Source organism: Teleopsis dalmanni, chromosome 1 (assembly GCF_002237135.1).
Source record: "Teleopsis dalmanni isolate 2A chromosome 1, ASM223713v2, whole genome shotgun sequence".
NCBI classification, from domain to species: Eukaryota; Metazoa; Arthropoda; class Insecta; order Diptera; family Diopsidae; genus Teleopsis; species Teleopsis dalmanni.
In genome coordinates this window covers 160294437-160308601 of record NC_051846.1, presented here as the reverse complement: position 1 = coordinate 160308601, position 14165 = coordinate 160294437, and the positions used below count along the sequence as shown (strand labels likewise).

At 27.6% G+C, this 14165-nt stretch overlaps 2 protein-coding genes across 3 annotated transcripts in view; one reads left to right on the top strand and one right to left on the bottom strand.

The window, feature by feature from the left end:
* LOC119669667 (uncharacterized oxidoreductase SAR2567) overlaps positions 1–8435 on the top strand; it is a 48202-nt gene extending 39767 nt beyond the window's left edge. The window contains exons 3-4 of the mRNA XM_038079655.1: positions 6551–7308; positions 7489–8435. Coding sequence (XP_037935583.1) covers positions 6561–7308; positions 7489–7706 — 966 coding nt within the window. The 5' untranslated portion in view covers positions 6551–6560 and the 3' untranslated portion in view covers positions 7707–8435. The remainder of the gene's footprint in view (positions 1–6550; positions 7309–7488) is intronic.
* Positions 8436–9796: 1361 nt separating this feature from the next.
* On the bottom strand, positions 9797–14141 carry LOC119669663 (molybdenum cofactor synthesis protein cinnamon). 2 transcript variants are annotated; one of them, XM_038079652.1, is made up of 9 exons: positions 14101–14141; positions 12434–12517; positions 11582–12378; positions 11330–11517; positions 10814–11083; positions 10594–10752; positions 10374–10536; positions 10213–10314; positions 9797–10146 (listed from the first exon to the last, which is right to left on the bottom strand). In XM_038079652.1, the coding sequence occupies exons 2-9, from the start codon at positions 12462–12464 to the stop codon at positions 10003–10005; spliced, it is 1854 nt and encodes a 617-aa protein (XP_037935580.1). In that variant the 5' UTR covers positions 12465–12517; positions 14101–14141; the 3' UTR covers positions 9797–10002. The 2 variants fall into 2 exon arrangements, with proteins under 2 accessions (XP_037935580.1, XP_037935579.1); XM_038079651.1 differs by lacking the exon at positions 14101–14141 and having other exon boundaries at positions 12434–12611.
* Positions 14142–14165: the final 24 nt, after the last annotated feature.

Genomic DNA, 14165 nt, shown 5'->3' with positions numbered 1-14165 from the left:
TAGAAACTATTTCATATTATTAACTACTTCCATTTTATCTATTCCTTTTTTGGTGCTATTAGCTGGCACTTTGACTTATACATTTTATATATTCATTAAAATAAGTGTCCTATTGTACCAGTTTCACTATTGATTACACAAAGGCCCTTAAAGCTTTGTGAATAAAATCTATAACTAAATCTAGAGAAGAGTTCTGATGAATCTGTGCTGATGACAGAAGTTCCATATGAAACAAGTTTCTTCTGAGCATTATTAAGGCTGGACAGTGCATAGTAATATATATGCATATATATTAGGGTGGTTCGCTATAGTGCGTCAAAGTTACCTCTACTATAAATTAGAAAACTGCAAAAAAATAAAAATTATCAGTTGATATATTCCGTTCGCGCATCACCTCCAAAAGTTGCTGAAACTGATTAAATCGATTTTTTTCAAAAACATTTTATTATTATTAGTATACATGCAATTAATATGGTTTAACTTTTGTTATTCAGTTTAAAGTTCAAAATATTTAATTAATTAACAAACCACTGATATAATAATATTAACCTGTCACACAATATCAACATAAAATTGAAATTGAAAATTGAAACCATCGTGCATATATATAATAAAGAAGTATTATTCTTATTGATAGAAAACTGAAACCAACCTTCTATAATTTTTTTTTCCATAGATGGTGCAAGGTACACACCATTTAAAGTTAATATTAGTACTTAAATATAAAAACAAAAATTAATCAGAATTTTATTAGAGTTTATCCCTACGATAACCCCTTCGATAAAGACACCTATGGAAGGTCTTTATCGATTTTTTGTTTGGCAAAATGTCGGATGTAAGAGTTTGTTTAAAGTTTTGTGTAAAAAATATTATTAAAATTAAGTGGCAAAACAGAACTATATATAATGTTCCATATACACACAAGTCTTCAGATATACATTTTTCGAGTTTTTCCATATCCTATACTGAAAACGATATTTAATGGACAATGTTTTTCAACAATAGATAATATAAAGTTAAAATCGCATAACGAACGAACTCTATATAAAAAGATAATTATTATACAGAATTATTGAAATTATTATATTATTAATATATAATAAAATTAATTATTATATTATTAATATATATGGTTATTATAATTTTTGTATAATTTTAATAATAATTATATTATTAACATATAACTATTATAATTATTATATTATTAGTATATAATTATTATATTATTAATAAATTATTGTTAAATTATTAATATATAATTAATATGTTAATAATACATAATAACTGTATTATTAATATATAACTAATATAATCATATATTTTTAATATATTACAATTATAATTATTATACTATTAATATATAAATATTATATAATTAATATATAATTATTATATTATTAGTATATAATAATTATATTGTTAATATATAATTATTGTATTATTAATATATAATAATTATATTATTAATATATAATTATTATAATAACAATGATAATTATGCGAGAATATATTATTTTTATTAGTTATCGAATAATTTACATTTTAAATTGTGTTAATATAAATATAAAATATAATTATTTATTGAACTCTTGTAATTCCAGAAGAATACATATTCTACATATTCAAACCAAAGGTTTATTGAAAAAGTAAATAATAAATAAAAATTTTTATAAAACAATTCAATATAAGAGAGTACGTTTGATATGTAGTCGTATATGGATGGTATACATATATTTAGAAGCAGTCAAGATTTATATTCAGATTCAAGTACATTTATTCCAATAAAATTGTGCCATAAAATATTTATGAGTACTTTGCGTGTTTGTAATAGGTTTTACATACCTATTTCAATAATTAGTTCTATGTAAATTGTAAATTCTTTAACCAAAAAAAAAATGAAATAAGATTTTATTTTAAAATTAATATTTATTATATTGATATTAATTTTATAAAATATTTCCTATTTTAATATGTAAAAACTTGTTAATGGAAATAAAAGATAAACTTAGCGTGTCAGTCAGTAAGTCTGATCAAGTGGCTACTACCGCAAATCGACATTCGAACTCGTTTCACCTTGAATAAAGGTACTATGAGAAATAAAATTTAGATATAAAATCTATGGAATGATAATTAGTTTTTTATTATTTTATTCAACACAATTATAAGTGAATAAGTGATACTAAACAAGTAACTAAAGAATTAGAAAAAAATTTGATTAACAAATGACAAAGTTTTAACACCAGTTTTTGTGAGATTTTGATACTTAAAATCTTAACACATATGTATATATATTAATTATTATATATGTACATGCACATATGCATAACAGTCTCCAATTAAAAACAAAAATGTTCACACAATATTTTAAAATTATTAAACAATAATTATTTCCTGCCCATTTATGAGAAACGAACAAATATATATACAAATTTTTATTACTAAAAAAATTCTAATAACTGTTTAACATATATAGTACTATATAGTACATATATAGTAACATATTATAGTACTTGCAAAAGTAAAAAATATGTTACGATAAAATCCATATTATTAATATATTACTATATATATCAATATTATACTTTCAATGAATTTACCAGTATTGAAAAATATTAACTACCAATCTCTAGACCTTTTCTAAGAGTTGACAAAATATCAGTGCAATTTTGTGTGATAATATCTACGACTGACCAAACTTTTGTACTTAGCCCAACAAGAGAAAAGTGCTATATACCTTATATATACTATTTACATATACTTTTTCTAGATTTTAAACTAGCATCTGATAAATATGTACGACCTTAAATTAATTCTATAGTACTAGACACATGCAATATATCTAGTAAGTTAGTAAAATATAGCTGTAACGACAACTGAAAAGCCAAAGAGCTAGAATTTCAATAAAGAGTTATATGTCGAATAGTTTGGTAATACACTCGGAGGTAAGATGAGCTAATGTGGTATCTCTCGCTATATTCGATCTCATATCATTTTCGCTGGGCGTATTTAATACAGAAGTTCAAATTTTTTCATGTATCGACAATATAGCATTGTTCAAAAATAAAAAAAAAAAAGGAAAAAATAAAAACTCAAGAAAAGTAAATTTAAGCAATTGGGGTTCGTACTAATAAAAATAAATTACTTCTTAAGTTGTTAGAAAAGGCTTATGTGTATAAAATAAAAACTGGTAAATTAGTTTTTATTTTTATTTTGAAACAGTCCCCTATATAAATATCGGACTACATAAAAATCAAATCCTTTCCAAAAAACAGAAACATTTAAAAAAATGAAAGCACAACTACTCCAAATTAATTCCTGTTCAAGACGTTTTGGGTATCTTGAGACGGAAATTACCAGAACTAATTTGATCAATAAATTTTCTTAGAATGTAACACAGAAATCTGAAGGAAAAGCATTAAATTGAAATGTATTGGATGTACGTAATTTAGATAAAAAACAAATTACTTATAAATTACTTATAAACTATTTTACACAAGTAATTTTCTTTAATTGGTAAACTCAATACTAAATTCGAAAAACAAAAATGCATTTATTTTTTGTTGCAATTGTTGCAATTTAATTTGGTTATTCATTTCAATACTTAAAACTCAATTTTTAAGTTTCAATCGAGTTAGTTCTCTTTGCGAAAAACTAAAATAATAATTAAAACAATCAACGAATCGTAAATAATTGCAAAAATTTAGCAATTGTACTAAAATATTTGGCACGTGATTAAGAAATACAAAGGCTTTAAAAAATACATTTTAATTAACATCATTCAAAAATGATTTTTTTTTTCAATTTTTTTTAATATTATTTAAATTTTTACTTTGGTTTTTTATAAACAAGCTTTTTTATAGAAATGTGTAATTCCTTTAAAATAATTAAATTACAATAATTAAAAATAATTAATTAAACGTATTTCACAATTGTCTTACTAGTTACCACTGCTGTTGATATTAAGAAAAAATAATGTTTTTAAACTCTTTTAAAATATTTCTTTTCATTAACATAAAATCAATTAAGTTATATTTAGTACCTCCAGCTCAAAAAGTACCCGGATTTTGTAAATAAAACACACAAATTTAAATTTTATTCCAAATTCATTTTATCTCCTTCAAAATATGCTCCAATCTTCCATACACTTTTCGTAGGCCCGTGCAGGTATGGGTTTTACTTCCTTCTGCTATTTCTCTTTTACCGATTCAATCGACTGAAAACGCTTACCATGAAGGGGCAATTTGAGTTTCGGGAACAGGAAAAAGTCGCACGGTGCCAGATCTGGCGAATATGGTGCCTGAGCGATGATAGTGGTGCCGAGTTTGGTCAAAAAATCGCGTACAACAAGAATTTTCCATAGTAAAAATCGCTAAATGCACTTGAGGTAGTCTCACATTAAAAGCTGCTATAAACAAACTAATTGACAGATGACGCTCAAATTTGTACCATATGTCAAGAAAGGGTGTACCAACATAACAAAAAAATGTCTATTGAAGAAGGTCTATTATTTAAGGAGTAGTTAACAAACAACAAAATTCAGGTGCTTTTTGAGCAGAAGCTAAAAGATTTAGTTTTAAAAATAAGACAGGAATTCAACCCATTTCGGTAGATACCTTATAATTTAAAAATGAAAACTATCAAAGATAAAACTAACAACCATTCTTCCAAATTTTATATATTATATATAATATTATTTTGGATATATTATCTACTTATTGTGCTCTATTATTAGCATAAAAGTAATCCAGTATCTCCCTACAGCTTTCATTAAATAAAATTAGGTCTGGCATCTTGAAGCTAGGTTCGTCTATACTTGTAAACTATTTAGATTCATTTAAAAGATTCTGTCTAGCTATAGTTTAATATATCTAATGGATCACAATAAATCATTTTTCTATTGAATACGTTTGTTAATTGTAAGTTTTTCGGGTTCGCTTAATACATTCAATCCAATAACAGATCAATAGATATATTGAACTATTAATAATATATAATAAATATATTAAAGCTCATACAATCACGATATAGTAAATTAAAATGCTGAAATGACTTGATACCCTAGATCAGGGCTGTCCAAAGCACGGTCCATAAGCCACATGCGGCCCGCGTGTGATGTTTGTGCGGTCCGCGACATGTTTTTAATCTACTACAATTATGCAAATTTTCTTTTAATGTAGCGACAAAACAATATTGTTTTATTTTCATGGTAAACCAAATATATATATTTAAATTAATAAAACTAAATTTAATATTAGAATCGTAGTTTTTTTTTCCAAAACAACTATGAACGCATGTATTTGTTTCTGAGGCCCTCTAATCTGTACAGTGATTTGGACAGCTGTGCCCTAGATGACAAATTTATATGAAATTATCAATATCTTTTTTTATTACAGTAGCTAATGTTGACGACTTATATCCATTTCTACTACGTCCAAGTGGTTAATATGCACTATTCTATTCTATACTTTATATATTAAGTATAAAATAGACAAATAAAACAAATGTTTCCATACTTATTTACCACTTATATAGCTAAGTGATTTTCTATGAACTTGCTATAAATCAATTATAACATAAATCTTAATAAAAAATTAAGACATTTCAACAAAATTATTATTCAAAAAATTAGAATAATTTATAATTAATTCGATATGATATAAGCATGATATCATAATAAAATAAAATGTTTATTAGATTATTATTTTTGATATATACTATTAAACTGTAGAGCAATTTATTTTATTTCATTTCATTTTATTTATTATATTTTATTACTTTCGTTTTTTATATATATTGTTTTACTTCCATATTATTATTTTTTTATAAAATTTCATATATTATGTGACCTTGTATTTTATTTTATTCCGTTCTATAATTTTTTTTAATAAATTTTTTTTATTTTATTAATTAGTTTAATGTTAAATTTCCACTTTCGTTTATATTAATATATATATTTTCTGTTTCACATTACCTTAATAGTTTTATTATATGTCGTGTTTTTTTAATTACTTTGATTTTTTTAACTTTCTTTTAAAATTTCTTTATTTTTCTTTATTTTTATTTTATTTTATTTCTTAATTTTTTTCTTAATTTATTTTCAGTATATCATATATTCTATTTTTATTTAAATATTTTTTGTTGTAATCTTATTTTATTTCAGTTAATATTTATATTATTATTATTTGTTTTTTATTTCTCTGTATTTTATTGTATTTTAATTATTTTTAGATTTTTTTATTTCATTTTTATTCTTTTATTATTAGTTTATTCTTTTTTATATAATTTTTTTAATTATATTAAGTATTTTAGCGAATATGTTTTATTTTATTTTTACTGTATTATATTTTATTTTATTTCATACTATTTATTTTATTTTATTTTTACCTATATATTTAAATTAATTTTGTACTATTTTATTAAATTATTAAATTAACTATAATTATTAAATTATTTTTATTTATAAAATATGTACAAACTTTTTTCTCCTCTTATTTCTTATAAAGTTTCTTATGAAAATCTCATTATTAATAAATTTTTATTTTACTTACAGCGATGACATAATGGAGCCGATGACCGCATTGGTTTTTGCTTTCCAATTGCTGGCGTTATTCTCAATAGCAGGGGCACTACTCATCTATCTGGTTTGTAAGGTACGAGAAGTTGAGCAGAGCTCTACTATGAGTCAACATAATACCGTTGTTTTGGTAACTAGTGCCGATACAGCACTTGGACTGCAATTGTGTACACATTTAGCCAACAAGGGCTGTCGTGTTTTTGCTGGAATGAAGGACATACATGATTCGCTGCCAGCCAAACTGCTTACCGGTTGGGTTGGCATGCGGGAATTTGATGATGAACCTTTACGTGGTTCTATTATAATGATGAAATTGGATGTAACGCGCGAGGACAAATTACGTGAAGCCGCTGTTTCCATAAATGCACACTTAAATGCTGGACAACATGGTATATCAGCAGTGATTAATACGAGTGGTAGTCTATTTCGTGGACGCATAGAGTTACAGGAGGTGCTACAGTGGGAACATATGTTAAAAACAAATATTCTAGGTTCATTGCGTGTAGCTAAGGCCTTTGTACCTTTTCTACGACCTACCGCCGGACGTCTAATCTATTTGGGTGCAAGCAGTAGTGATAGTGAGGGTTTGGTAGCATTCAAGGCATCTCGTGTTGCTGTAGAAACTTGTGCAGAGGAGCTACGCAAAGAAGTGAAGCAATATGGAGTGAGTGTTGTGGCTTTGGATACAAGTGGTATGTCTGCCGAATCATTGTACAAAGCACCGGAACCACAATGTAAGTTATTCAAATATTAGTTGTGTAGAAACTATTGTATCTTTTAATTGATTTTTGTATATTTAAATTAAAAGAGTGAATAGTGCTGACACAATTTAGTAAAAAATTACTCAATACTTTTTATATATCCAAATTACTCTCGTCTTATAAATTACAAAAAATAACTATTGGTATTTTTAGCTAATACGAGCACTGAAGGCGAACCCTTGCAATACACTGCGGATATACTTCCACCCAGTTCTTTACAAGTTATCGATCGAGCCTTATGGGACTTTCCACCAAAGGAACGTTACCAATTAGTGGTGCCAAATAGCAAATATAATTTCATGTTGCCATGTCGTTCGTCATTCCGTTTGACGAAACTAAGCGATGGAGCCAGCAGAGTTCAAAAAGTTTAAAATGTTGTTGATTTGGATTTTTTTATAATTGTTTTAGAAAACTTTTGGATAATTGAACAAAATTGGGGACGCTCCAAAATTGTGAAAAACAAAATTTTTATTTGTTAATAATATTATTTTATTATAGTTTGTTATTATTTGTAGCTTCATGGAAGTACGTACATATATTTTTTTTTCTATACATCAGTACCAACGATAGAGTTAGTCTTTTCAATATAGGTGGTAAAAAGTAGTCTTATTGTTTAAATTTTTCTGTTGTACTGAAAAATAGACGAAGTATAACATATTTTAGCAGATTTGACTATATATTCTCTTACTATAAATATTTCTGACTATATATTGGAAAGTAAACCCATATAAAATCTATTAAAATATGTATATATGAAGACTTCCATAGATGTATGTTCATATTGAGAAACCATGCTATTGCAAATATCTCGACTGGAATACTTCGGGATAAAAGTTAATTATACATATATGCAAATCTTTTTTAAAATTAAGACATTTCCCTTAACGAAATTAATCTTTTCTAGAAAAATTTATCCGGAACCGTTGTTGTCGAGTTATTTTGAATAGTTTGTTTAACTTAAAGCTACAAAATCTAACAAATATTTTTTAATCTTTTTAAGCTACTGTACATATTTACACATATTTATAACCTATATAAAAATTTATATATATTTTTTTGAAAATTTGACCAGAAATGTAAAATAAATTAATTTCTTTTTTGAATTCATATTTTTCGTTTTTCTTTTCATGATCCTCTAATATAGAATGAGCTGTCCACTCTTCTGTCTTCCGCTTAAACCATTTAAAAATATTTGAAACTATTAGAGTACCGAAGACACCATCAACAGCATATTCTTTATGCAATAGTTAGCCACTCTCCCAGTTACCCACTTGTATGAAGTAGTGACTTATCAATAAGCAGGATTGTTAAAGCTAGTTACTATTAATCTATGTTATTCTTTGAAATAGAGTTACAAAGGAAGCTAGAGACGGGCTATAAACCTATTGTACAAATGGATGATTACCGAAAGTTTGCCGAAATGTGCTTAAAATTGTTTAATAAAATGTCAAATAAAACCAAATAAATCATTTCCACTAGGAAACATAGCTTTCCATCTGATCCTCTACACAATAGTGCGAAATATAATTTAATAAAACAAAATTTTGTCTTTGACAGAAATTATCAGAATAACTTTATCTTTGAAGACATTAAGAAAGGTAACACTACACTTCTTCAAGGTCAGAAAACGTATAAAGTGGACAATTTTTGTAAACCCAAATTTTTTTATCATAAATACATGGCATTTTAATGTTATTATCGGTCTTTGTACCTTAAAGTGTACAGTGTAGAATGAACTGCATATTAGTGGTGTCCTAAACGTTACTGCATTCAATGTCTTAAGATTGATAGTTCATTTTATGTTGTATGTTTTCATAAGAAAACAAATGATGACGTTCTCTGCTATCATTCCAAAAGCAGGCCTCCTTTCACACCTTCCAAAAGGGAAATAACATAAACAGTTACTTGTCATGCATCTTCTTCTTCTAGATGCCTTATCCACTTCGAACGTTGTTTAACATGATTGCTATTTTGACTTTATCTACAGCCTTTCAAAAAAGTGATCTTGTACTTTTATTAAACCATTGACATAAATTCTTCAGCCATGAAATTTTTCGTCTTCCAGGGCCACATCTGCCTTCAATTCTGCATAAATATGATAATTCCCAATGTGTGTCCTACCTGCTGGTCTACTCCCCATAATATCGCTCATCTGTTATCTTGTCCTAAATCACACACCAACTTGAATCTAATAGCACAAGGCATACGTGTGCATATCGGAGTTTCTGGAGTATCATACTACAATTGACCCAATAGAAGATATTTACTAAGTAAATTTCCTGTGAGTTGTATAAATTACGTTGCTATTATATATATATAAAATAATTAAAAATAAAAATACTTACATTACAACCAATAATGTTTGATTATACTAAAACTATATAAATTCTGATAAAATATATACTATATAAATATAGTACAATAAATTTTATTAACATTAATATTTGCACATTTTTGTTTAACAATTGTGTGTTCATTGTATTAAATAATATTTTTAAATTTTGTATATAATAGCTGCCTACTTATAAAGTTTGATTATACCAAACTATATAATTTTTAAAAAATATATATATATATAATTTGTTCAGTACTATGGCATGCAGTGTAACTGTTTACATTCAATATTGCACCAACACCAGTTAAAGTTTTAAATAAAATAAATTTCAATTATTCGTATTTTGAAATGAAGTCGTAACGTAAAACTGAGGCACGCAATACATCACCAGCAACGGCATGTGTTTTGCCTTCAGTGCGTGCTGGAAAATGCACCAAAACGTCGGCACCAACAATGCTTTGCAATCTACTGCTCATCTGGATAGAGTTAATAATATATAAATTAATGCTTTGATATTTAAAAAATTGTTTATATATATTAACCTGGTTTCCATTAATGGATGCATATAATTGACCATTTTTACTAGTTATTTGCGCACGCATATATTCCGGACGAGGATCTAAAGCAATGCTTTTATTTTCCAACTAAATTTAATGAAAGAATATAACAAGCAGTAGTTGATTAATGATTTAAAGATCGTTACCGTGACTGATAGAGTTGAGAGTTCACATTTATCACGCGCCCAACCAGAAGCCCAACGTAATGCTGGTAGCACAAATAAATGAAATGTTACGAACGCCGAAACTGGATTACCAGGTAATCCAAAGAAATATTTTTCCGAACGTGAAGCAAATGTCATAGGTTTGCTAAAACAACATTAAATGAGTACAAAAGTATGATGAGTTTCAAATATTTATATATACCCTGGTTTCATATTTACGCGTCCGAAATCAATATTAAATTTTAATTCTTTCAACACTGGTTTAATGTAATCTTTATCACCCATTGATACGCCGCCACTACAAATTACGAAATCAACCGATTTGAATAAATCAGCAATAACTTTTCTCACACTCTGATAACTAAATAAATATTATTTAACTTAAGTTCCTGAAGAAAAGCTATTAAATAATTATTTCTTACTCATCTGACACAATTTCTTTACGCATGCAATCGAAACCAAAATACTTCAATAGTTCTTCTAGCATTGTTGAATTGGAATCGTATATTTTTCCCGGGACTTCTGGTTGTCCTGGTGCTAGTAATTCACTACCAGTTGATACTACAGCGACTTTAGGTTTTTTAATTTGTTTAAAGACACCAACTGATGCTAATATCGACTCTATAACAACTGGCGTATGGTCAATGATGGGAAACACATTACTGCCTTTGCTGAGGTCACAACCTATAGGTCTGTAAAGAATACATATAGTTTTTATGAAGATAGTTCACTCTTAACGCATCACAGCATAACGTTCGATATATCGGATACTAATTAATTACAATTCTTATGTATCGATAACATTCTATTATGGGGGCTTATGTAACTGAATATATTATATATTTATAATAATCTCCAAAAGTCGTTATATTCATTCCAATTCATAAGAATTCATATATTGACAAAATTTATGCTGTAATGTGTTAAATAAAATTTACCTTATATCCAAATCCTTCTTTGGCTCAACAATAATGGAGACAAATTGCTCTATTATTTCATCATCTTGTTGCTTGAACTTCAATAGTTTCGTATCCTCTACTTGTATGACACAATCAGCATAATGTGGAATAGCTGCACCAGTGTTTATTTTAAAACATTCATCCTCTTGTAATTTATGCATATTAACCTGTATTAAATATTCACAAATTCAATTAATTTCATTAAAATAAATATCACATATATGAGTTTACTTTATCGCCCGCTGCAATACACCCTAAAACCTTTTTTGTGCCAGAAAAACCAGTTGATTTCATTGCATAACCATCTTTGATGGAAGCGCGAAATGGTGGTACATTTACAGGTGCTTTAAAATCATCCAGTATTTTTTTTATGTTTATCTCTGGTTTTGGTTGTACTGCTTCATAAATAACATCGAGTGCCCGAGTTACAGGTGTCATAGCATATGGTGAATTACGATCATTAGCGTCACCGGTACCAGTTTTATGCGGACAAATATGAATAGGAGCATCCATAGCACTTGCATGAGAACTGTTGGTATTTTGTATTTCAGCATGTAAACTCTTAACTAGCGTCAGATCGTTACGTATTAAATGTAAGGCGTGTGGCAGAATATCCTGCACAGCTTCGAAGCATTCTACAACGGCTTTTTCACTGCCTGGAAAATTTAATATTAATGTGTCCTGCGCTATACCGCACAAACCCCGTGAGAGTGCAGCAAATTTGGTTTTTTGCAATGAATTCATTGCAATTGCAATAGTCAAGAAATTACATTCTTTGTCTAAAATTGGCCTAGTTGCTTCTGGCGTAACGTCACGCACTCCAAAACCGGTGCCACCTGTTGTGATAATAAAACTAACGGAAGGTTTTCTCTTATGTGCTAAGTATTTCAACTCTTTTTGTATGAGTTCATATTCATCAGGCAGAATATTTGTTGTAATTTCAGCATTTTGAAAAGAATTTTTGATAAGACTAACTAAACGTGGGCCGCTTTTATCTTTCGAGGCATCTTCAGCACAAGTATCACTTACTATAATTCGACAAAAATTAATTCTAATTTATTTAATAAAAGTAATTGAACTTACTTGTTATGACGGCAAAAACGATTTTATTCATGTTAACAGATTAAATTTTGTACGTCGAGCGAGTTAAGCGATTCTAATTTAGCACTGAAATTTAATATAAAAACAAACAATGACAATAACAAAATAAAAATTCAAAATTTGAACGAGAAAGCGATTGATGTGCTTAAAAGATAAATCGGAGATTATAAGAGAGATATTGAAATCATGTTCTCACTTAAGTTTACTTGATGTGTAGAGTTGCATTTTGAGGTATGAAAAAATAATTTTTAATATTGAATACAAAAGCTGCGTAAATAGGAGCACACATGATATAATGGTTTTTTTTATTGTATTTCACACAAACAAAATCTGAAAACACTTTAAGCTAAAGCTAGAGTATTGTGGCCCTTGTAAATTGTGTATTTTGCATGAACATATCCTTTACTACGTTGCTTTTCTTTAACTAAATAAGGAAAACGAACTATGTCGTCATAAACTTTTGTGATTAGCGTATACATATAAATATAGTAAGATGTGTTACGATATGCGATGCTTAAAATTATTTCGATTTATGGACGTTCGCAATAAATGCTAAAGATATGTTATCGAATCGGAAGTACAACATTTACAATATATCTCAAGATACAAGACAGTCATACGTATATATTTTATAATAGAATTACAGTATTTCTTAACTAACAATAACAAACCCTAACATAATTTATTCTCGAAATCAATTTCATCTCCATATACCATTGCTTTGAACGCAGCTTTTACAATTTAGTACTATAAATTTAGTTAAATAATATATTCCTCCTCAGAATATCGCTTTAAATATACTTTTTGGTGAAATATCGTATGACATTTTTAATGCATAAATAAAATAACGAATTCACTGAAAGCTGCTTTTATTCGATTCTCGTTTCTTCATCTAAATCTAAATCTTCATCTAAACAAACGAACATTGTGTCAATTTTTTGAACTATTTATTTCTATTAATATTGCTCAATTTACTATGGATGACGCCCTTGTACAAGACGTCAGACAGTTTGAATAACCTGGAAGTATTTTACCCACCAATGGTGGTGCTTTGGGCGACGTTGCATCGGCTTCGTTAAGAGGTGCGTTTATCAGCCTAAACAAAGTTTGGAGAACAAAAGGCTTACAACTAAAAACAAAAATAAAAATCTTTAACGCTAGTGTTAAAACCGCACTGCTGTACGGTTTGGAAGCATAGTTTGTAACAGTCGCCATCACATACAGGCTACAAATTTTTATTAATAGGTTTATGAAAAAAAATTTGAGTATTTGGTGGCATAGAACGATACGCAAACTCTTCAGCGAAATCGCACATGCCGCTCTAGAATGAAATCAGCAAGGAAGAAGAAATCGCGGTCAACCAAAGACTGTATGGAGAAGGACAATCAACAGAATCTGGCAAATCTTACAGTGAACTAAGAGCTATAGCGCGTAATAGTAACAATTGGAAATCTTTTGCGATTAAACTAAGTTCTTGAATTTATATATAATAATATATATAATCATTTATTTCTTTTTCTTATGTTATTTTATATATCTGCATGTACATGTTCACTATTCAATTGAAATTCTATTAAAATGTATAATAACTCTGCTTTTACACTAGTTAAGTTTGGCAAGAGTTTGCATAAATTCAGGTTTTCACTTACCTATATAAATTTCTGTTTGCAGACAAATTTTAAAATTTCCATATGTATTTATAGCCAAACATAAA